The sequence below is a fragment of the Helicoverpa armigera genome, chromosome 18 (genome assembly GCF_030705265.1).
Source record: "Helicoverpa armigera isolate CAAS_96S chromosome 18, ASM3070526v1, whole genome shotgun sequence".
Classification (NCBI taxonomy): Eukaryota; Metazoa; Arthropoda; class Insecta; order Lepidoptera; family Noctuidae; genus Helicoverpa; species Helicoverpa armigera.
Window position 1 is genome coordinate 759170 of NC_087137.1, and position 24404 is coordinate 783573.

Sequence of the window (24404 nt, forward strand, 5' to 3'; positions counted from 1 at the left end):
ATACTTATCCATGTGCTAATAAATGCCCGTCTTCATCACGGGATGAGAGTAGATTACGAAGATGTTCTGTAGTGCCATGCTTCTTCTGCATATTGCATAGAAAGTTTATTATCGTTTGAGTTAATGCAGAAAATATGGATTAACGCAAGTCGGAACGTACTCATTTGACAGTATTGACATCTAATATGCTTGGATACACATATTAGAGATAGACTTTAGGAGGAACGTAATAGTAGTTAGTCACAAATTACAGTAGTGCTGACCAACACCAAAAATATTTTGAAATAATCCTTATAAAAGCAGCTAATCAAGCATTATCAATAATTAACTCAATCACCCTCATACATTTTAATCACTAACATAATATTATATCCTTCAAAACGTATCTTTATGTGGTGACACTGGTTCAATATGTCCGATGTCCATCATTCATTCATTCATTTGCCTTGCTAAAAAAGGTATAGAAACGAGAAATGTTGGCAAATTAGTGACGATAATACGTGTTATCTTTCTTGTTCAAGTTATTATTGCTTTTGTTTCACATAAATATTTGTGAATTGGGACGTGCGCTGTTGAATATGAGCCACTTTGGTAATACTCAATATGTTTACATTGTGAAATAAGTTCGTAGACAGTTGTGTCGCCGTGAAAACCATATTCATAGCGAAAGGAGAGTTTTTGTTGCACTTGCTGTGTTTGATAAGTGATTTGGGTGTGCGGCGACGTTGATAGACCGTGTCTGTGTACTGTTAGTCGATAATTGTGTGGTGTGAAGGTGTTTCATGTTTCGTTGTTAGCTTGTCGTATGCAATCGCAATAGTCCCCGCTTTGCGGTGCAGTTTTGTAATAGTCATTAGAGCGTAGAAAATATGTCAAGTGGATTGACCCCAGTAAATATTCTAATTTTAAAGTAATCTCGTTTACTAGGCAATCCTGCTTATCTATTTATAATCATTAAAGTGTAATATGACTTATATGTTGTAACATTTCAACAGGGCCCTATAGCTGGGAAGTGGAACAATGGATGTAAAATTCTAATCAATAAGGTAATAACACTTTGTTTTTATTGGCTTCTGATTGTATTGAGTGTCCATGGACACTGACAATACCTATAAATGACCATTTAGAAAGTGATTGTCACAAAGATAACAATAAAAAACTACTTGCAACTGGTATGCCTATTATGTACACTACATAAGAGGAAGTAAATGTAGTTGTGATCAATGAGAATTGTAATAATATAATCCATTATTATTCTATTGTGTTGACTATTAATTTCCTTGTATATTTATTTTCATTCATTAACTGGTGCAGTAATTTTCATTATTAGATAGTACCAAACAAAATCTTCATTTTCACTGTGGTCATAGACAATCAATTACTTTTATTGCTTGATCAAGGGTGAAAGTTTATAGCATCTCATTTCATCCTCCGAGCCTTTTTCCCAATCATGTTGGGGTCGGCTTCCAGTCTAACCGGATTCAGCTGAGCATAGCATCTCATTTAAAGAAATAAAATATAGATCAATAGTTTAAAGTAATTTAGCTATCACTATATTGAAAAGGCTTCCGATATACTGTACCAATTGAAAATGATTTTCCTAAGTGAGCTGTTTACATAAAACCTTTTTTTTTAATAACTAGTCTGTTCAGTGATAATTCTCAGGCATTTGATCTGCAGGCCTGATTATGTAATTCATGTGATATCATGGGAAAGGTATAAAGTTACTATTAATACTAGTCATTTATCACTTTTACATACTAGTTAGTGTAATCTGACTGTTATGTGAGTGACTTCACTTACAGAATATGAAGGAAAAATAAACAGTCTTGTTTTGTTTTAGATATATGCATATTTTCCTTTTTTTGCATAATTGATTACTTACCTCGCTGCAGGTGGTAATGTTCCCATCATAGGTAGTTTTCTTTACATTTGAGTATATTAGACAATGGACATAGATCACTTGTTAAATCAAGTTTGCTCTAGTTTAAAATAGAACAAACAGTTCTGCAGCTAGTTGAAAATATCTCCTTTCTTGATAAGGATTCATTATCCATATCAAAATCTGTATGATGCTTTTGAGACAAGCACAAACAGATAGAATTCTGACATTTTCTTTTTAGTAAAGATTGGCTAGAAGGCTTTTTGTGTGTTTTTAGGTGTTACTCCAAATGTATAAATATGCTAAGGCATCTTAGATCCTTATGAGTTTATAATAAAGTTGAAATTGCTATGACAATATCACCTCATACTGCTGCTTTTAACATTACTAAAAGTAAATGTTTTCATTTCAGATATATTATGGCATCTGGGACATCATCCTTAGAGAGTAATGGCAGTAATGGTGGGCATTATTTTCATTCAATTACATTCATTATACTGTATTTATTTATTTAGTTATTCCTACTAATTATCACTTCCACATTTTTTCTTAGCTTCTGTGTCAAAGTCAAAAAGTACAAACATGACTTGTACTTTTTTTTTAACTCTTGTAATTAATTTAACAAAAAGTTTTGCATTGTACTAAGTGTTTTTCAACATTTGCTACATTTTTTTATAGAGATGGTTTTCATATCTGTATTGTGTTGCTACAACATACAACAGGTTAACTTTCATTTGCTTCTAATTGAAGTATTATCAAGACAATAAATCAAGCTTGGGTTGAGGTCTCATAGCTAAATGTTCTTTTTCAGTTTCATTTCATTTCATTAATGAAATGTAATATTTTAGTTGATAACACTGTTTTTTAAATGTAGTAGGTATCTTATTGTTGCTATTGGAAACAAGCCCTCAAAACTGAGTGTTGAGTAGATAAGCCGAGATAATCTATAACATTGAAATCGCTTATCTTAAGTGTAACCTTTCTGTCTTAGGTTTTATTACCAAAATAAAAATGCATGGTGATTTTGTTTCCAAATTTTTATTTTGTAACAAAGGCCAGTAAAATCATGAGATTAAAATATCTTATTAATTGTCTTACTGTATGCCTCGGACTAAAAGCATTGAATTAATACTGAGTCTAATTTTATGAGTTTTATGTTCAAAGCCAATATTTATTCCAGAATCAATATCCCACAATTACGTGAGCACAGAGCGGCACAACACAGCCCAGCTGCCGACCATCCCGATCCCCATAGAATATGAGGTCCTAAGTTCCAACCAGTGCTACGACAAGCAGAACTATACGGTCAAATCGCACGGTGCGCACGTAATGAGCGGCCCCTACGAGCCGCTGCAGTATGACGTCATCAATAAACAGACCAATGAGAGCTTGAAGCAGCAATGCGAGAAGGCCTTGCATGATCTCAACCAGTTGCGGAGACAGCACACTGAGACTTCGAGGAGGTGCGAACATGTTATGAAAGTGAGTTTGGAAAACTACCTTTTTCTTCTCAAGTAATTTTTTTCTGCGAACATTTGACGTTTGAGGCTGTTTACTTTTTGATGTACTGTAGGTAGGGCTAGTATCGTCAGATCTTTTTTCACCATGTGGGTGAGCAAGGTAACAAAAACTTTACGTTTCCAGGAGTTAGAATACTTCCGCGGGCAGCACCGAGCAGCTATGAACCAGCTGGAGGTGTCGGCGCAGGAGGCCAGCAGCCTGCGCGGCAAGTACGGCGACCTACTCAACGACAATCAGCGGTAAGAGATTGGAAACATCTTCCTCCATAAGGATCTCTTTGACCTACTTACTTCATCTCTCTCGATACACCTTTATTTACCTTCATTTTCCCCCTCGCCCTTCCTCACAATCAGGCCCTTATATCGCTGCCTTTCTCACAGGATTTCCACGCTAGGGAGGTATTGCCACCCTAGTGGGTGGTCGAGGTTGTAGCGGGGTTTTATACAACGCCATTTCTTTCATGAAGAAATGGGAACTGTATTATTTAACTCACTCCACTTTCCGCTATTGTCTGCTTTTAAAAAACGTTACCCAACCAACTTTGTTGAATCTGACCGAAGCTCTTTAATCCGATACAATGACTAACCATCTTCTTCCCCCCTAGCTTGGAGCGCGAGGTGCAGCACCTGCAGCAGAGCAGCAACCCCGAGGGCAGCTCCGACGCGCTCGTGCACACGCTCAGGAAGTACGAGGTGCTTAAGGAAGAGCTTGACTGCTTTCAGAAGAGGTTAGTTTCCTTCTAGTTGTGTTCTTTGAGATGTTACGAAAGCTGCGAGTTTTATGTACCTATATCTGCCGGTGTTGAGGGGTTTAACGAAAGAGATACCAACGCTCTAGTAAATAAGAGTTCCACAAGGAATAAAGATGAGTTTTGTCAATAAAAGTCTGAAACTACCTCCCATTGTATCAATAGCAGGAGTGTCAATCTGCATCTAATCATCAGATGCTCTTGACTTGGCAATGCAGCTAACAAACAAAATATATGTATTGCTCAATATGGTCAAGAACCTATACAGACGCATATATTTTGTTACAGATATGACGACTTAATAGAAACACACAACACAACGTTGGAGAAACTACGAATCGTTCAAGAAGAGAACAGCAGACTGAAAACACAATGCCACGACCTCACACAAGAGAGGAACGCTGTGGTAAGTTTTATTACTATTTTATTATTTTTCTAAAGAATATGAAATGTAGCTGACCTTTGCCACATGAAGAACGGTTTCTTACATTTATATTTTATACTGTCACAACTTTAGTTTTAGTAGTGTCACAATTGTAGTTTTTTTAATTTTATCCGTCTGTCTCGAACTACCTGTGTTTGGGAGATAGACTTGTTGCGTTTCTTTTGCCTGTGTAGACGATGTCTTAGCCTAGCCTTTTCGTGTAAACAAGTACTTCCTATGTCAATTTATGACCTTCTACTTCAATCTCTATCTAATTTGTCTAATATGCCTAACCAAACCCTAAATACCCAGTACATGTTTTTTCAAACACCGACGATTATAGTTTAGCTTCTTCCTTAGGGACACCACGCGTGACAAGACTGTCAAACAGACCACACGTTAATTAGTATAGGAGAGATCTTAACATACTTAACATACTCAACAAGTAACTTTAAATATCAGCGACAACTTTATACCGACCACTGCTATTTTTTCAACGGTCCCAGTAGACTGGGAGAAAACCCCTAAGGTCTGAGTCACACCGGAATGGCAGCGACGCGGCGAGCACTTTCTGTGTGAAATAATTTTCAACTTTAACTCCATACTTAAAAGACCAGTATCGCTTAAAAAGCTTAAGGTGGCCGCCTGCGACGCCGCGAGCGGCCGCGCGTCGCCGCTGGCAGCCGCGGCAGGAAACATCAATAAGACGGCACGGCTATGAGCCGCTCACGGCGTCGCTCGCGGCTCGCGGGCGGCCGCTGCCATTCTATCATGACTCGGGCCTAAGGCGCTAAGTCCACCATTGCGCACAAATGTACAAAAAGTAAATAATTGTAATATTGCATTGTAAATAATAGTACAATTGCGGTATTTAGATCCGCGAGCGCAACGCGCTGAAGCAGCAGGTGGCGCACGTGGTGCGGCAGTGGGAGGGCGGCGCGCGGGAGCGGGCCGACATCAAGCGCCTCACCGACGAGCGCAACGCCGCCATGGCCGAGTACACCCTCATCATGAGCGAGAGGTAACTAGCCCGCGAAGCAGCAGGTGGCGCACGTGGTGCGGCAGTGGGAGGGCGGCGCGCGGGAGCGGGCCGACATCAAGCGCCTCACCGACGAGCGCAACGCCGCCATGGCCGAGTACACCCTCATCATGAGCGAGAGGTAACAGCCTCAGATATCAACCGACCCCTTAAAGGTCATAGCACACTTAACAACTCTGCTCCAACACCGCTCCCACCCGACACCGCCCTAAACTAAGACGACTGCTCGCAGTCCACGCGGTGACAGCTAGCATACGGCCAGTTATCCACCCGCCAACTGCTTTCGCTTTTCGCAGATTAATTAGTAGATACTGACCGTCTGAGCAACGACGGCGCAGCGACTGCTAGCAATGAGTGCGCGGACCGCTCGTTCACGATGTATGGCCAGCGAGGCATCAACTACCAACCAGTCTGACGGCTTTAAGCTCGCTGACAGCGAGGTGCCTGCTAAATTATGATTTAATGCCACAGAATAGTATGCTGCCCTGCCACTTGCAGATAAGACATAAAGTCTGCGGTCACGGCAATCCAATCTACAAAAGAAGACATAAAATTTTAACCACAACCTTACTAATATGACCAGTTAAAATCATCCTCATTTTTCACCAGAGACACAGTGCACAAGGAGATGGAGAAGCTGTCAGATGATCTTCAAGCAGCTCTGAAGCGAGTGGCGGCACTCGAGTCCGCGCTACAAGCCTCGAGAGAAGAACAGAGGGCCACTGCACTACAGGTTACATACATTTTGATCATTTATGTTTGCTATAGTTCTATGTAAAATTTCAAACACATTCAAACCTACATCTTCCAGATTTGTTAAAACCATTAGGCCTCTTGATGGTTTGTTAGCCGTACGATAGATAGGTTATTAAAATCCGCCGAAAGTTTACAATCATTAAAAGCCTTGGTGAGTTTATAAAACAAAAGTGAAAATTATACTCCGTTACCCAGGCGGAGAGTCTCCGTCGCGAGATAGAGTCTGCTCTGGTGGACCGCGACCGCGCCATCAAAGAGTGCACCGACCTCAAGACGCCGCAGAACACATCCACACTAGGGAAGTCCAGGTATGTACTTATCGACATTTACAATTATATTATCGACCTTTTGAACTGTTGTTTTTGTGATAAAAATTGTGTAAACTGAAGATTGAATCGTTTTGGGTTTTAATTGATTGTGTTATTTGAATTTTACACAATTCCCTTTTTATTTGATTGATTTTTGCATTTTAGCCTGCACATGGTGAATTTTTGAGAAATAAAATAAATGTCACTAAACAATTTTGCAAAGACAAGGAAGTTTGATATTTTAGGCCATTGATATAGAACTGCTTTTCCAAAATTACAATGTGTTTCTGTTTGGCAGACAAGACACCTCGGCGTACCACCACTTGGGGCTAGCAAGTGGTGTGGGCAATGACGGATTTCTGAACGGTCAACACTCCAATGATCCATCATTGGATAAGTTGCAAGGTAAGACTGGCACAAATGTTGTACTTCTAATAATGTATTTTACAAGATATAGCTGTCGCCAAACTTTTTTTCGTCCAGGACATTGCGCTAGTCGCTGCGCAGAAACCAATCTTAGGTCTTGGGAGTGGCCGAGGTGCGGGGTATCGGTCATATGCGTATTTACGTAATTTTGTTGCTGACCGTTCAGAATGGTCAATGGTATCAAAGCTAAAGGGCTCATTTGACCTATTTTGTAACTATTAATATTTGAACGTATGTGTGTCAGGTCTAGTGGGCATGGCGGTGGACGGCGCGGACAAGGAGCGCGTGGACAACCTGGAGCAAGCCAACCAGGAGCTCGAGCGCCTGCGCAAGCACATCGACCGCCTGCAGGCCGAGCTCAGCGACGCGCAGAGGGAGGCAGAGGTAGTTTATTTATTTATTTGTTCCTTTATTTCGGGCAACTAGGGCCCATTTAAAAAAAAACAATTAAAATCTAGGTGTTGACACAAGTAAGCCCTAAAGAATGGTAAGTATGACATGTAGAAATTTTACTTAACCTGACACATGTTAGCTAAGGGGTTCGCTCAAATATGAAACAAATATGATCATCAACATGACTTTGGCCTTTATTTTGTGTAATAAAAAGTTAGGCTTTCATAGACTTCGAGGACCAACGTCTCTGGAGGATGGTCACGTGTTAGGATACCACGATGTACAAATTACATTTGTAATAAGTGTTGATATGTTTATAACAGGTATCGAAACGGCGAAGAGACTGGGCTTTCTCGGAAAGAGATAAGCTATTGCAAGAACGAGAGAGTGTAAAAGCACTATGCAATCGACTGAGAAAGGTACGCAAATCATTTAGAATACATTTTAATTTCATCACAATTTAATTTTAGAATAGAACTACACTTATAGTTGTGTGTTTTGAATTTAATATCGATATACTTTTATCGATGTTATCAAATATATCGATGTGTAACATTGGTGTGTTTATTCAGGAGCGTGACCAAATGGTGGGCGAGCTAGCGGATGCCCGTCGCCATGGCAACAAGAAGGAGGGCAAAGACAAACGCAACACTATGGCGGAGGACGACGATCGCAAGGACTGTAGGAGACATGCACACTCTAGAGACTCGGCTGTCGATACTGATGCACAGGTAAGAGATGATAGTAGTTATATTATCGATTTTTAAAAGTATTGAAATTGTGACCTCTTAAATACATCAAGTTTATTTGGCTGTGGCAAGAGCAAGTCTCTTTATATATTTCGTATAATTCGTCATTTTTCCACCGCAATTTATAACCATGCTGGATAGAGTTGTCATAACAGTGAAAAAAAATAGGGCTTTCCTTATATAGTAATGATTTTTACGATTTTATAATGTTGTCCCATGGTTTTTAAACTTTGTATGTGGACTCTTTATGAGGCACCCCTTACAGCCCATTATATCTTCTATAGATTTTAGGCTAAATGTAGTCAGTTTCAAAATTTATGTGGGGAAGAATGAAGACTATATTTACAATGTCCGTCAGGATTACGAATGGGAGCTCATTGACGTGGAGCTACCAGGTCTTGGTAAGGATGGCGAGCTGGGCTTCGAGTTAGCTGGCGGCAGAGATGAACCGTATTATCCTAATGACTGCAGTATATACGTTACGGCGGTTAAGAAAGGATCCATTGCTGATGGGAAGATCAAGTAAGTGGCAGTTTTTTTGTGGTGGTGATTGTTCATTTAAAATATTTATTTTGTTTAAATGATACAATGGAAGGGGTTTAGTAAAAGAAAGAAGGTTTTTTAATTGATATTTTTATTTTGTTTAATAATCGTAAAACCCGTTAGTCTTTGAATATTCGGGTTTAGCATTGGTAAAGTTTTTTACTCTGTATTTTTTTTAATAATTGTAATTTTCTCATAAAGTAATAAATCAAAACAAATTGCCTATGTTTTAGACATCTAATATTGGTTGTATCAGTTTTGTGTTGTTTATAATCTATTTTCATTTACAAGACACTACTATCAAAATGAAGGTCCCTAACAACATACTACTCTCTGCAGAGTTATGGACCGCGTCTCCGAAGCACTAGGCGTATGCGTGTGGGGCAGCGGCGCTCAAGCTGCAGCCGGCTTGCGGGCCGCGCTGTGCCGGGCCCCTGCCGCCCTTCGGCTGCAGCGCCCCAGAGCCAGGAGGGTGAGGTTGAGGTTGCCCGGCGCGGGGGGGATTGCGTTGCAGCACGGTATGTATCGTTAAAAAGATCGACACCATTATTTTTTTCTTCCCGCGATTTTATTCGCATCCCGAAGAAACTTCCCGCACAAAGAAGCTTGTATGTTTTTCTGACATTAATGGTTTAAGACTAAACATATGGCAATGCCGTGATCTGTCCTTAATTTTATCGACTATGAATATTTATGTATCTTCTTCCCTGTTCCCATTTTTATTTGGGGCCTTCGCAAAAAAAGAAATATTTATGTATGAAGAAAAATATGACAAAATATTATTTTCAGGTATTTTCATAAGCAAAATATCGAACGGAAGCGCAGCTGCCAAAGAAGGCAACCTATACATCGGTGACCGCGTTGTCAGCGTAAGTACATAAATTACAATTTAATCAAATTAAATAATAAGTTCAAAGATAATGCAAGAGATCTCATTCAATCCATATTGAATATAGCTGTAACTATTTTCTCAATCTTCTTATATATAAAAAATGAATTGCTGTTCGTTAGTCTCACTAAAACTCAAGAATGGCTGGACCGAATTGGCTTATTTTGGTTTTAAAATGTTTATAGAGGTCCAGGGAAGGTTTAAACGAAACGAAGTTCGCGGGATCAGCTAGTATATTTATATAGTTATCGGCACGGATATCGAGCCATGACTTTCACCTGCGCAGAAGCGATTTACTGCCTTATTGCCTTATGCGTACGGGTGCGCAAAGCGATCCCCACTCTTCCGCCGAGAGCCCAATATCCGTGCCGGTAACTATACCAAAGTTGACCAGACTAAAAATCTATGCTATCAAATTGCTCAGAAATCACACTAACACTATACTGTAATCCAATATAAACAATGCCACAATATTCCTCCACTGACAGATAAACAACGTGTCCCTGGAAGGCGTGAAGAGTGTGTCGGAGGCGATGGCGCTGCTCAGTGAGTGTCAGTACGACAGCGTCGCACTCACGTTACTGCGGCCCCTGTATGCCTGCTGCAATAATAATAGGGACAGGTAACTTGTTCAATCATCAGTATAATCATATCCCTATCTTTTGAACAGCTCGTGGTTTAGTCAAAACCGACCGATCATAAGGTAAAGCACCGCTTGGCGCGGTCGATCCGTGGATGGATGACCATCTTGTCATAACGAGTATATTCGATTCAAAAGGCACGATGAATTGTTTGATGGGTTGTCGTTTAAACATCTTCGGCAGTCGTTAGAGGTAGTCAGAAGATAGAAAGCATGAGACCAAAGGGTATTAACTCCGTTGAGAAGGTCAGATGGACAGTCGCTTCATGTAAAAGACCGGCACTCAGCTGCATCTGGTTAGACTAGAAGCTGATCCCAATCAAATAATGATACTCATCACGAATTGTACTCACATTGAAACAGGATCAGCTCTTAAAATTCAATGATTCTTGTTTACCAACAATTTAATGATGATTCTTGTACGCACAATGGCGGCGGATTTCCGTTACAAATACTTGAGATAAAGGTTGACAATCATGATAGTGCGATATCGGTAAATCTGTAGTATTGTTTGATTAATGATGGTGAGTGATAGTTACGACTCGTTTACGTTTTATTTTATAATCGATAGATATCGATTAACTTTTGTATCCTTTTCCATCCAACGTTTTCATGATGATTAATAAATTTTTATTTCTGTTGAAAGTGCATTATTTTGTTGCATTCTAAAGATTATTATTTAATTCCGGTTTCAAAGAGCATTTTTGAAAAGTTTTGAATCATTGCAATTTCATTACTTTATCTAGACGACCTTTCTTATTATTTTGTTTACGGATGTGAATCTATAAGCAATTCGATATGTCGTTGGTATAAATTTTGCTCGGGCCACAATTTTCCCATGAATGAAAAACCTATATTAGTGTAATTCGAATGGTCCCCTGAGTTTCTACATTTTTTTCGCTTCCAGGGATAATCAAACCTGTCCAATATTTTTTGTTTTATAAATCACTTCATTTTCAAAGGAACTCACTATCATGTATATGCTTCAATTTACCCACGTTATTTTGTTCCAGGGTGTCAATGTACGAGCACGGGCGTTCGTACTCGGACGGCAAGATGGTGAACATCTGCTCGCAGACCGACGAGTCCTGGTGCCAGTTCCTACAGCCTCCCGCTGATAATAAGGTAAAATAACAAACATATAATTATGTATAACTTATGTAGGAACCGTATGGGTATTGGGTTGCCCGGGTTGAGAAGGTCAGATAGGCAGTCGCTTCTTGTAAAGCTTTAGTACTGAGCTGAATCCGGTTAGACTGGAAGCAGAACCCAACATAGTTGGGGAAAAAAGCTCGGTAGTTGTTAAGAACGGTTAATGTAGCAATTTGTATACTATGACATAAATGAAAGTCATATTATTTTATGATGCTTTACCTAACTTATATGAAAAAGGGTTTTTTTTGACCTAGTATAAATAGTTCAGGAAAATAAAGGGCTCTAGAACGACAGAGGTGGGTTTCATTCAGTGATTGACTAAAACACCATCCCAGTGCATACACAGTTGGAGTTACTTGTCCAAGTAGGAAGAAAACAGGTAGATAAGACAGATAGATAGCACACCACTCAACTTATCATTGCGCGAGAAACTTTATCATTTCAAAATCAAAAATCAAAATCAAAATCTTTTTATTTCACATAGGCCTTTGCAGGCACCTATGAAACGTCACATTAGTTGCACGGTTCCAAAAAGTTGGTCTCATGGAGAAGAACCGGCAAGAAACTCCATAGACACTCTTTTTAAAAAGTAATATAGTCACAGTACAAACAGTCTATTACATAACAATATTTACAAGCAGTCCACTACACACCTACTTTAGTGTTGTGCTGCTATCAGATGGAACACCATTCATGTGATTAGTGCCTGAACTTTAACAAATGTGAACTTTAATACCTTATGTGACGAGACAAATTAAACCATTTTCAATAATTTTGTGGCTGTGATAAATTAAAAGCCTGCCAACTGCCTGAGGTCTTACCAACGGAACTGGGTTGAGGAGGTCAGATAGGCACTCCAGGTAAAACACTGGTGCTCAGCTGCATTCGGCTGGACTAAAAGTCGACCCCAACATAGTAGGGAGAAGACTACGCAGTTAGTGTGATGAATTAAAAAGCTGGCAATTTGATTTGACAGGTTCCTATAGTACAAGTGTAACCAGGTTGATATTTTGAACTTTAAAATTGATAGTAATAAGGGTTGTTGTTATATCGTAGGTGCACATAGACCACGGCATGCCGGATTTTGACAGACGCTACGTGTACCACGTGGCCGCCGGCAGCCAGGGGAAGATACCGCAGGAGAGAGGTAAGTTCTGACAATATTTTATTTCTCTGCCAAGTGAAAGAAGCACTTATTAGTAAACAAAGATGAAAAGTGGCCCCAAAATACTCAAACGTTGCTTAACTTATAAGTCTTTTCCAATACAGCAATTTACGAGTCACAAAATTGAGCGATGTTTTAGTATTCGGCCGTTAAGTACCTAAGCCGTTTTGTTTTTGTACAATTACATAAATATACACACATATCTTTATTCCTGTATCTCAGCATTATCAAAACTTCCCATCACAAATTAGTCACAAGACACCTTGCAAATAGACCAACAAAATTCACACAGAACACATAACCTGTTAGTACTAAACCGCAACAATAACAAAGTGTTAGCACACATATCGATAAGTTTATCGATAGATTAGATAGCTCGTCATTGATGTTGCAGGGACGTGGGACATGATACTCGGCAAGATCGAGGCGGTCACCGGCCGCAGCAAGTCTAAGGACAAACAGAATAAGGTAATACATTTTTATTTTGATGTTTATAAAAATTTTTAAGGTCGATAATTTTTATTTATGGGGTGTTACATGCCTTTTTTTTTGTATAGATAGGTAAAGCAAACTTTACGTAATAAATGTTTACGTTATTTAATCCCAATTTATAAATAATATAAACCGTATATATTTTGTGGAATCAGTTAAAAAAATAACTGTACATGTAATTTAAGGATACTTATCAATCAATATTAATTTTTATCAGCACTGGTTTGGTACCTTATGATTTGTGAAGTAAATAAATATGATAAAATATGACAATACCGTGAATTTTACGTTTGCGTGCGTCATACAATGACAATTCAAAATAGCATCGATTTTATCTTAAGATCAATAGATATTATGTTCGGTTATATAGCATACAGATAAACTCCAAAGATCTAAGGGAAAGTCCAGCCCTACAGGTTAGCCGATAGGTTTGTAGCTTATCGCTAAAAGATATCTCAATGGAGATAAAAATTACGCGCAAAAATTATGAAGTGTAACTTTTTTTATGTTGCGTTTTAGGGCTATTTTACTCCTACATATACATTACATCATAGTCTGGTTAAATAAAATTTAAGAAAGATGTTTTATGATAGAAATGATTATAGGTCGTTATTGTAAATATGCATTTGTCCTAGGTGCCAGAATCCGATGCGATTGCGGAGCTGGACTCCGTTATCGACAGTTATCATGGGAAAACAAGTGAGTAAACATTACAATGTATAAAGTAATAAATAAGTAAATCATGTAATAGTAAACAATAGTAAAATGTAACCATACGATACTTTCAACATAGTAAAATAATTGTTCCTTATTTGAAAATAAAAGAATACTTATTTTAAATCATTTATTTCAGTAAAAGAAACAAGCAGCGTACTAAAACGTTCACGGAGAAAGAACAAAGAGTCTCAGAATGACTCCAAAAATGGTGGCACTTGGCCCAAAGCGAGGGCTAACTTTATCCTAGAAGAGAACTCCACCGGAACCATCGTACAGCCGAGGTCGAGGAAGGAACGACCGCCTCTCTCCATCCTACTCAGTCCGCCTACCAAACTGCCTCCCGAACCCCAGAGATCAAACACCAACCGAAACTCGAACCCCATACCCCTGGGACACGCCCCACTCACACAAGCCACCACCCCAGCGCGCCACTCCGTGTACAAGTCCATAGAGTCATCCCCAGCCATCGAACACTTTCCCAAACCCGCCCCTTTAGCCATACACAACCCTTTCGCCTCCCCGAATAGCATAAACTTCGAGAAAATTCGTACCTTAGAGAAGGACAAGATGTCCATCAGCGATTATTCCGAACATGACGTCACTCCGAACAGACTGAGCTTAGTTCTAAACCCTTCCGACGACTCGTTGGACTATCAGCCAGTGACCCGCAACAGGACCAAAAGCCCGCACTCCTTGGACTTCATGGTGAACAAGGGCCCAAGCTCTCTGGATTTCGTAACGAGGAAATCACCCAGCTCGCTAGACCACTCCATTAAGAATCACCCCGGAAAAGACTTACTAGATCAATATTATTCGAATAAGAAATCCTCGTCACCAAAAACTGTGAATAAGTACCCCTCCGACAGTGATAGCTTTGGTCCCGACAGTTTGAACAGCAATGCGAATTTTCCAATGACGGGAACGTTGCCCTCACAATCGCGGCTGCAAACTTCTCAGTATTACAGAGGGCCATTTGTGAACTCAAACCCTCACACGTCGAGTCGCTACCCGCACCTGGCGAGCCCCACCAACATCCCGCAGAGCCAGTCGGGCGAGAGCATCGGCACCAGCTACGACATGCACTCCTTCACCTCGCACACGCACAACATGTCCGACCTGCAGCCCGTGCCGCGGACCAACAGGGCCGGCGACTACCACCACACTTACGAAGGAGGAACATTTCCTCGCAAAAACGATAACCAGAGGTTTCGTATCCCTTCCAACCCAAGCGTCACGTCAAAAAACTCGGCGGGAAAACTAAGCACAGGGTCTATAGAGAGAAGTTCTGAGCGGAACTCTCCTATGCCGACATTTCATGTTGAAGTGTTATCTCCCGGCCGGGGAGCCAAGCAGCTGACGCACAAAACTAGAAACTCCATGCCGGAGTATTGTGGCTTGAGTTGGAATAAACCTTTACCGGGGGAGTTGAGGCGAGTACATATCGATAAGAGTCAGCAGCCGCTCGGGATACAGATATACTGCCCGCCCAGCAGCGGCGGTGTGTTCGTGTCCACAGTTAACGACAATTCTCTTGCCAGTCAAGTTGGTCTGCAAGTGGGAGACCAGCTGTTAGAAGTGTGTGGGATCAACATGCGCTCAGCAACCTACACGCTCGCCGCTAGAGTACTCCGACAGATCGGAAACTCGATAACTATGCTTGTGCAATACAGTCCTGAAAAATACAAGGACGAAGTGGAAGTGCCAGGAAGTTCGTCATCTGGAGAAAGTTCTCACGACGAAGAAGTTTCACTGTCTGGTTCGCCGACGCCGAGGAATTCTCCTGGGCCACAGCAATCGATCAGATTGGAGCAGCCATCTACCGACGTAGCTACGTTACGACAGTCGCAGAATAATAAAGACTTGCCTAGGTTTCTACTGATCGAGATGCGAAATTGCTCCGACTTAGGAATCAGTTTAGTGGGGGGTAACGCCGTGGGTATATTCGTGCACAGCGTTCAGATGGAGTCGTCGGCTTACAACGCGGGCCTGAGGACGGGGGATCAGATCCTGGAGTATAATAATGTAGACCTCAGACGAGCTACTGCGGAGCAAGCTGCCTTGGAGCTGGCCAAGCCGGCGGATAAGGTAAGACAACTGAATGCTGTAATAGGAACTTATTTTATAGAACTACTTCATTTTTGCAAACATTTTCATCCAGAGTCCACAAGAATTACCTATATGAAACAGTAGTTTTTATTATTTATCAGCCTTATTACACATGGAAACTCCGATAGTTTTTTCTTTTTTAACATTTATTTTCAGTAAATCTTTATTTATCGTAAACTTCTAGGTGAGCGTCCTAGTCCGCCACGACCTACAGCAGTACCACGAAATAAAAGACAAGCCGGGCGACGCATTCTACATCCGCGCCGGCTTCGACCGCTGCGCCAAGATCACGTCGAGCGGGATGGACACCATCGACGAGTACTCTCTGTGGTTCCGCAAGGACGAGGTGCTGTTTGTGGACAACACGCTGTTCAACGGCTCCCCGGGGCTGTGGCGAGCGTGGCAGCTCGACTGTAAGGGCTCCAAGCGCCAGTGGGGAACTATTCCTAGTAAATTCAAGTGAGTGGCATTTTATACTGTTTTTGATTTTTGTATGAGTTTTATTTGAATTTAGTTTATTTGAAAAAGTTCCGCAACGGGTGCGACTGTGAAATATTGTAGATTTTTTAAACTATTAAAAGGTTTCGTACATTGAAGTTTTGTTTATTTCCTATGTAGATTAATCTTAACTGAACATACATTAAAATCGTTGGGCATATTAAGAAGAAATTATCAAAGCCTTAAATAAAGATAAAGCAATGAGTTTAATAAAGCGATAACTTTTGAACAGTTGCTCACTGTCAAAATTGTTTTTTACAATAATAAAAATATCCCATCATCAAACTCAGGGTAGAAGAAATCCTCCGCCGTTCAATGGGCACCCTCGAAGGCGACGCGCAACGCCGAGCCTCCACCACCGCCCGACGGTCCTTCTTCCGCCGCAAGAAGCACCGCGACAGCAAGGAGCTGGCTTCCTTCTCCAACACGGAGCTGGGCTGCTGGAGCGACAGCGGGACCCTAGCTGATGATGTGCCGGTGCTCTCCTACCAGCGGGTCGAGAGACTGCACTGTGAGTTGTATTTAAGTATGTCGATCCTTTTTTTTTTCTTTGCTTTTGTTTGGTGGACTAACTTTTGGTGTGTGACTAACCTTTTTTTGGGGTTGTAAAATTTGGTAAATGTATTCAAGGGGAAGTGTGCGAGTATCGATGGAATGAGTAGCCAAATAAAATATTTTCTTTTTGTGTATTGGTGGATAATATTAATTAAGATTTTAACTTCTCTTATACTGCATATCAAACTCGTTATGTCGATTATTTTTGCTGAATTTCTGCTGAGTTGTTAAGTTCACCCTATCATTACACTTATTAAATGGTAGACTCAATACTAGACTTAATTATAATTTTATTCGTTTCTAAGCATTTATCAAAAAATAAATTATTAGTGCAGTCCACGATATATTGCTTGCTAACAATATTTCGTATAAAAATATTTCGTCAAATGTCGCTGTCTCCATTACCATTTATAAAAACTTATCAATCAACTAACTTAATAAGTGTTATATTATCCTCACGTAATATACCATACATAACCTCGTCATCCTTTCTCCAGACGGCGCCATGCGTCCAGTAGTGGTCCTGGGCCCACTATCCTCGCTAGTCGGGGCCCGACTGGCCTCCGACTGGCCGCACGCGTTTGGGCTGGCGCGGCCCGCAGCGCTGCCCGTCGCGGGAGCCGCGCCGGCGCTGGCGCGGGGCACGCACCTGGAGCCGCGGCTGAGGCCTGACTGCACGCATATTGACTGTATACCTTTGAGGGCTATACAGGATCTTGCCGAGAAGGTATGGAAATGCACAATTAAAAAAAAAATGCTTTAGAATTTGCTTTATGATTAAAAAAAATAATACTAGGAATCAGTTTACTATATCACTTTTTACTTACTTTTAAAAATAAAAAATCATGGTAAATTAAAAGTTTAATTAATTATTATTTCGAATAAATTCCTTTGAAAAATTGATAATATTAAATTCAACTGACTAAATAATGTACATCCTCAAGCTTACACAATTACGTTTACATTCTAATCCAATAATCAAGATATACTACAATTTAAGTCTATTACTTTTTCCCCAGGGCATCCACTGCATCCTAGACATAAGCGTAGCAACCATAGAGAAGCTGCACAAGCAACAGATCTACCCCATCGTGCTGTTCATCAAGTTCAAGTCCTTCAAGCAGATCAAAGAGGTCAAGGACACAAGGCATGCGGATAAAGTCTCCGCCAAGGCTGCCAAGGAGATGTATGAGCATGGGCTGAAAGTCGAGAACGAGTATAGGAGTTATATATCAGGTATGTGTAAAAGATTGTTTACATTTTTTGTGTACTGTTTTGTCGTATATGTGATTTTTTTGTTTAATATACCTAGAACATTAATATTCACCCTATTCTAGATGTGTCATATTTTGCTTAATGTAGTTGATAATCCTGATCCTTAAAGTATAAGTCATCAATATAACCAAATGTTTTTGTCCACAGCCGAGATACCAGCGGGAGTTAACATCGCATACACGTGCACACAAATCAAAGCAGCGGTAGAAGAGGAACAGAACAAGACGCTGTGGGTGCCGTCAGTGCAGGCCTGACCCCTGCCGGCCGCGCCGCGAGTCGGGGCGCGGGGCGGGGCGCGAGGCGGGGCTCGGGGCGGGCGCGGGGCGAGGCGGGCGCGGCGCAAGGCCGTAACCTTCTGCACGCACCGCCCGCCCTCCTACTACTCCGACCCCGCCTGCCCGCGCTCCGCCTCCACCGACTCCGAGCTGCGCTACTACTCCGAGCCCGACGCCAAGTACTTCGAGATCGACTACGAGTTCCTCAAGGAGCTGCGCCGCATCGCGCGCAGCAACTGTCCCAAGTGTCGCCGCAAGCGATCCCGCCGCGCCGACCGAGCAGACTACAAGGAGAAATCCACTAAAACAACCAGGAGCTCGCGCCTTAAGGAGAACTACGTGTACTGCAACGGTAGGTACCATAGCGATAAGGAACACTGTCAACTTTGCTGTAGCGTCTGCAACCGATCCACTGACACCCTCGACTCCATCGACGACGACCAGTACTCGATGGTCTCGAAGAGCTACAGCCAGCCCAGAGCCACGTCGCGCTCTAAATCAACCCCCAGAAACTCACGCGAGCGCAAAAACTCGATACAATCCAATAAATCGGTTTCATTCCTTGAATCGAGCAACGATGAATCGATTAGGGAAGAACCGAATTACACAGCTAAAAGCTTCACAAACGATCTGAAGAAGTTTTTGTTGAAGCCGTCGGCGCCGCGACAAAGTTTACGTGATAAATTCATTACGAGTTTCAAACAGGAATTCGAAGCGACGAAAAAGTCGCCCAAACTCAAAGCTATAAAAGGTCTCTGGAAGTCTTACTGAAATACGGTTTTTGAGCATTGACACAGTATTCGAAGTCATTTACATTTTTATACTTGTGCCAAGTTTTTCGTAAAGTTTTCTGACATTATTCATGAAACCTGTGGTTTATGATCATGTATCGATACCGCTCTAATATCGATTAATAGAAGCCCCAAATGAATTTTCTTCTGACGCACACTGAATTGTCATTATCGATTGCTGTAAGTTTTAAAAATGTAACGATGTTGTAGAGCGGTACTTTACTTTGTACCTACTAAGTTTATTTATTTTATTTGTTTTGGTGCTTTTATGACTTTCTAGCACTAATTTTGAAATCAGTAACAGTATTTAATCTAGACGCTCTTTTTGCTGTCAATGCATGGTGTTTGGAAACCTGAAAATGTACTGATTTGAAAATTAGTCCTATATTCATATATTTCTTATAAAAACGTAAGTGTTCATAATTGGTCTAAAGGAAACTGAAATCCAAGGTTTCGGTGCTAGTGGTGAAAGCGATATACAACTTTACAAAATGTATTATATCTTCACAATATACTCCGATTAATATATACATAAAAAAATATACGTATGTGTGCAATAATAGTGGCTGGTTTGAATTGCACTGGGATAATAGAAATGTAGTTTTTGAATCCACTTAAACGTCTTCTGGTGCCTGAAACGCAAAGACGTAAAGGGTTTACAGACGTTTTAATATGCTTGGTCTTATAAACATCAAGATTCATGGTGATGAGAAAATATCGATATCGATGAAGATAAACGTAAAACTGAAAGAAATTATCGATATTGACAAAGTTCTCTTTCGTCTATGTTCCCGATGCAATTCGAATCGAGTCTTTAAATACACAGTTTTTCTTATATACTTATAAAAATATATATTAAGATATTGTAATATCATCACTTTTTACAACTACTATGAAATTAATGCACATGATATGAATAATCTTGGCCTATTATAATCTTACGCACCAGTGTCACAATATTTAGATGTTTTGAGGAACGATATCTATCAAGATGAAAAGGAAAAGAAAGAATTGGAAAAGTAAAAAAAAAAAAAATTGAAAAAATCTAGTATTCGTATTGTGAAAATTAGAAACTGAATTGTGGCATTCTTAGGTACAGTCGGCGCATGTAAATTGTAACAAAAGTTCAAAAACCATTTGTTACCATTGATATGCAGTCGAGTGTACATCGTAGCGGATCTTGATAGATGATTATAACTTAGTGGGCCACTAGTAAGTGCATGCGTTCTTATTATATCATAATACAAGCTAATTTCGAATGACATATTGTAATATGCCGATGTTGTGAAAAAATGAGGATCAGATGTGATATGGTTTGAAAAACTTATTGAGTAAGGACGGTTTAAACTAGACAGAGAGTCCCAAGAGCAAGCCAAAAGTACGAATTTATTCTTTTTACATACTCCTTGAACTAAATATGAAGTTAAAAATTGAAGGTGAATGCACTATGTAAAGATTGATTGTGCTGCAGAATGATAAACAGGCCTATGCTAGTATACCTAAAGGAAAGAAATACTGGAAAATTAAGACAAAACTAGAATAAACTAAAAATGTGTGATGGCCTAAAGCTTCTGGGGTATATTACAATATGACGCGAATTAGCTTAAAATAAACTATCACTGATATATAGTAGTACCATAGGGATCACTTAGTGACGATATAGTTACATTTTGTTGTTTATGAATGTTTATACATTATAGTGTTTTAGCTAAATATATAGACTTTTATATAGTCACTATATGCATGAATTAGAAACTAAACGTGAAGTGATTTCGAAGTCTTGATTTGTATAGTATAATCTTGTTTTCTGGGGGACGCCACCTTTTGAAAGGATTAAAAGAGGTTGTGTAAGTGTTTACACAGCAATATTTTAGCGTCATGGCAGATTCACCACCTCTGCTGAAACTGCCAGATAATTTAAAATGAAAATCTATTTAAAAACCTGTAAAGCTGGCTTAAATATGTCTCGGCGTGAAGAGACAATTTAATTTCTTATACACAAAAGATTTTCTATAATTGTGTGATTAAAACACATTGTTGTATCATTTTCCGCCCCATTTCTAGTTCTAATATTTTCTTATACATTTATGTCAATGTTATACGATGAAGTTAAACTGAGTTTCAGGATTATTATACATCCAAATTGAGGTACACGTGGATAATTTGAGAAATTTTCAAAATCTGATCTTGTAAGTTTAGATGGTCAGCAACAAAAATGTGGATGGTAACGATAGCAAAATAGACAATTTGGTTTCAAAATCGACACATTTCTATGGACAAAATGTGGATGTATAATAATCCTGTTAATATTCGTTTTATTCGAAGTAAAAGTCATGATGATACGACTTCCTAAGACTGTAGTGCTACGTGTGAAGTAGTGTGTATTGTAACGAAGCCGTCTTCTTAAACACGTGTTATTTCTTTATAGTTGCCTCTTATGTACATATGTCTCCTTTAGAGAGTTTACATATTATTATATTTACTGTGTTGTATGAACTGTACTATAGAAACAGAATCAATATTTTCTTAAAATTTTGTCCTCCCTCAAAATATTTTCACGCTGTTTTTTTTCTTGTAAAACTCAACTTTATTTTTCTTCTATATTAAATATTTCAATGAATTACCAACACTATCTTATACGCAATATAAAGTAAAATCAAGGTGTTAGCTTTCTTTAAGTATTATTTAATGAAACTTTGTAAATCAAAGGCCTATTGCTGGTGCCAAATGATATATCGGCCGACGACTTTATTTTACACTATGTTTTATATGGATTTCTGTGTCCGGGTGTCTACCGCAAGCATATGAACGAATCGACTTAAATCACAATCCATTGCGGTTTTTCAACAGCAATGTCTCCAATATATTTTTATTGCGCTATAGAAATACCGCAACGGAAGAAATGCAACTTTCGATCGAGAGTTTTGATAGAGTATGGTGAGCGTCAAATGTAGCTGTACAAATCAAAATTTGTAAGTGTCTAGCAAAGTAAAGGGTTACCCCTACTTGTTATAAACCCTAAACTAGAAATTATCTGGTAAGTTATCGACGACACCGTGTTTAGCAGTTTTGAAAATTTTTATTTGTTCAGCTACTTTTGAAGCAGTCTGTACCTAGACATTTTTTAAAACAATTTTGTGATTTTTTATACTAAACTGAGCTGATTACTCCAGTGTTTTTAACGCGATGTAAAGCGATCTCATTGATATTAACGTGTGATGAGGCTTATTGACACACATTTTTTAAATAATTTTCAGCACATATTTTGTAGTTTAAGTTTTTTGTACAGACATTTTTTTTGATATTACGTTGTTTCAGTGCTGTTATATTATGAATGTACTATGGATGTCATTAATATTGCAAAATAGTTCTTAATGACTAGTGCAAAGAGTTTAAAATTCGTTGGAAATAAAAACAAAATATTTTAATCCTTTACCGTCAACCTTAGTACATTCTTAATAAGCTTTTCTGCAGTTTTTTTTATTCCAGCTTACAGCTTTTTTATAATTAAGCCTAACGGCGTTTTTATAAGATTAATGTTTTATTAACACTGATCGAAATAGGTCGCAGTTACTGGTTTTTGGACTGGTAGGTTAATTTTAACCAAGTTTAAAGTTAACTTAGTTTTAGCCGTAAGGGAGTTTGTCTACATTTATTTGCTTGTCTGAAAAAAATCGATTTTGTTTAGTTGGGAAATCCTGGAAATTGAGTCTTCAATTCAATCGATTTGATGTAATTTTAATTTAATAATATGATAAGTATTTGGGGTTTTAAAGACTTTATAAACTTAGATCAACATTTTTAAAATCATTACAGATGATATTGTTTGTATTGTCAGCTATATCTCTTGATGGTTTTTAACTCCGACTAATGGATTTTTAAACATACTTTATAGTTTGATTTTTCTTAATAATTCTATATGGGCAGCAAGTAATTGTAAGCAAACTCCTTTGTTTGATTTTGTCAACTTTAAAACGGATTTGAGTTGGATTTGGAGAAATAGTTACCATATTATAATTTGTTTACAAAAACCCATTGCACAAAAGTAACAGTTCAATTTATTAAGTTTTTATAGTTAACTATAATTTTGATCTGATTAAGTTAAACATAAGTTGGTTGCTATGTTGCTAACATTATTATTTTTAAAAGTATACATACTATATATACAATATTTGTAAATTTAAATAAATTATATTGTAGTGATGTTAATTGATGTATTTTAAAATTGACAATAAAATAAAAGCAGTATTTAAATTATTGAACTTGAATGTAAATTTTTGTGGTGTGATATTTTCACAGAATTAGTTCACTCAATGTGTAATTACGTTATATCGTGTTTTGTGGACATTCTGCGAAAATGTCACACGTTTAATTCAATTTTCTTGTTTTGGAGATATATTTATATTATCTGTTGATGTTTGACTATTCTGTATTTGCATTGGTATTATTTTTTGTTTATTTTTAAGCCCATGTATATTTCTACGGCCAAGTAGGTGATTAAGAGATAATTCAACGAATTGTTTACAATATAAAACGAAGCAATAAATAATGAAACTAGGAACTCGAGTTTTATTATCCTGGAACCTAGAACCTAACAACGTGTTTGTTATTTCAGTTAACTTGAATAAATGACCACAACCTTCTTACATACTTTCTGTTAGATCAGGTGTAAATAAACTTCGCACCGAAATTGTAATATTATTATGTTGTTGTAAAAACGTTAGAATTAATTCGGGTCAAACGTACGCATGTTTACAAGAAAGTGTTAGAGTTGACCGCACGCGAGGCCACTAATGAACGCATAATGATGATCTCCCATCGCACGGTTATATTATCTCAATCAAGATGTACCTGCGCCTAGTAGCAAAAACTTTGTTTCACTTTCTTTAGTTCATAGCTTGGCGCCTTTTACTACTTAGCTGCTGATTCGCTGGTCTAGTGGTAATAGTAGCTGTTACAGTAATTGGTGAATGCGGTCTTAGATTTGAATCACTGAAGTATCTAGGAGTTTTGTGTAATCGTTGAAATTCTGTGTTAAAAGACAGAACGACGGCGTT

The 24404-nt window shown here is 39.0% G+C and overlaps 1 protein-coding gene across 1 annotated transcript; it reads left to right on the top strand.

Moving 5' to 3' along the window:
* Nucleotides 1–383: 383 nt before the first annotated feature.
* On the top strand, nucleotides 384–23908 carry LOC110376739 (disks large homolog 5). Its single transcript, XM_064039037.1, has 29 exons — nucleotides 384–591; nucleotides 996–1046; nucleotides 2295–2344; nucleotides 3063–3364; nucleotides 3527–3642; nucleotides 4008–4130; nucleotides 4440–4557; nucleotides 5451–5596; nucleotides 6224–6347; nucleotides 6566–6678; nucleotides 6977–7083; nucleotides 7349–7488; nucleotides 7821–7916; nucleotides 8070–8228; nucleotides 8605–8768; nucleotides 9129–9307; nucleotides 9579–9658; nucleotides 10167–10300; nucleotides 11332–11443; nucleotides 12530–12620; nucleotides 13033–13106; nucleotides 13766–13829; nucleotides 13984–15932; nucleotides 16138–16412; nucleotides 16742–16962; nucleotides 17504–17733; nucleotides 18026–18242; nucleotides 18429–18514; nucleotides 18626–23908. Exons 3-29 carry the CDS (start codon nucleotides 2302–2304, stop codon nucleotides 19325–19327), a joined length of 6165 nt encoding a protein of 2054 aa, XP_063895107.1. The 5' UTR covers nucleotides 384–591; nucleotides 996–1046; nucleotides 2295–2301; the 3' UTR covers nucleotides 19328–23908.
* The last annotated feature ends 496 nt before the right edge of the window (nucleotides 23909–24404 follow it).

Excerpts from the sequence above, each read along its gene's own strand:
- LOC110376739 (XM_064039037.1), top strand. The coding sequence starts at position 2,302 with ATGGCATCTGGGACATCATCCTTAGAGAGTAATGGCAGTAATG. Across the intron at positions 11,444-12,529 it reads AGCCTCCCGCTGATAATAAG|GTGCACATAGACCACGGCAT; the intron begins GTAAAATAACAA and ends GTTATATCGTAG. Across the intron at positions 13,830-13,983 it reads CAGTTATCATGGGAAAACAA|TAAAAGAAACAAGCAGCGTA; the intron begins GTGAGTAAACAT and ends CATTTATTTCAG.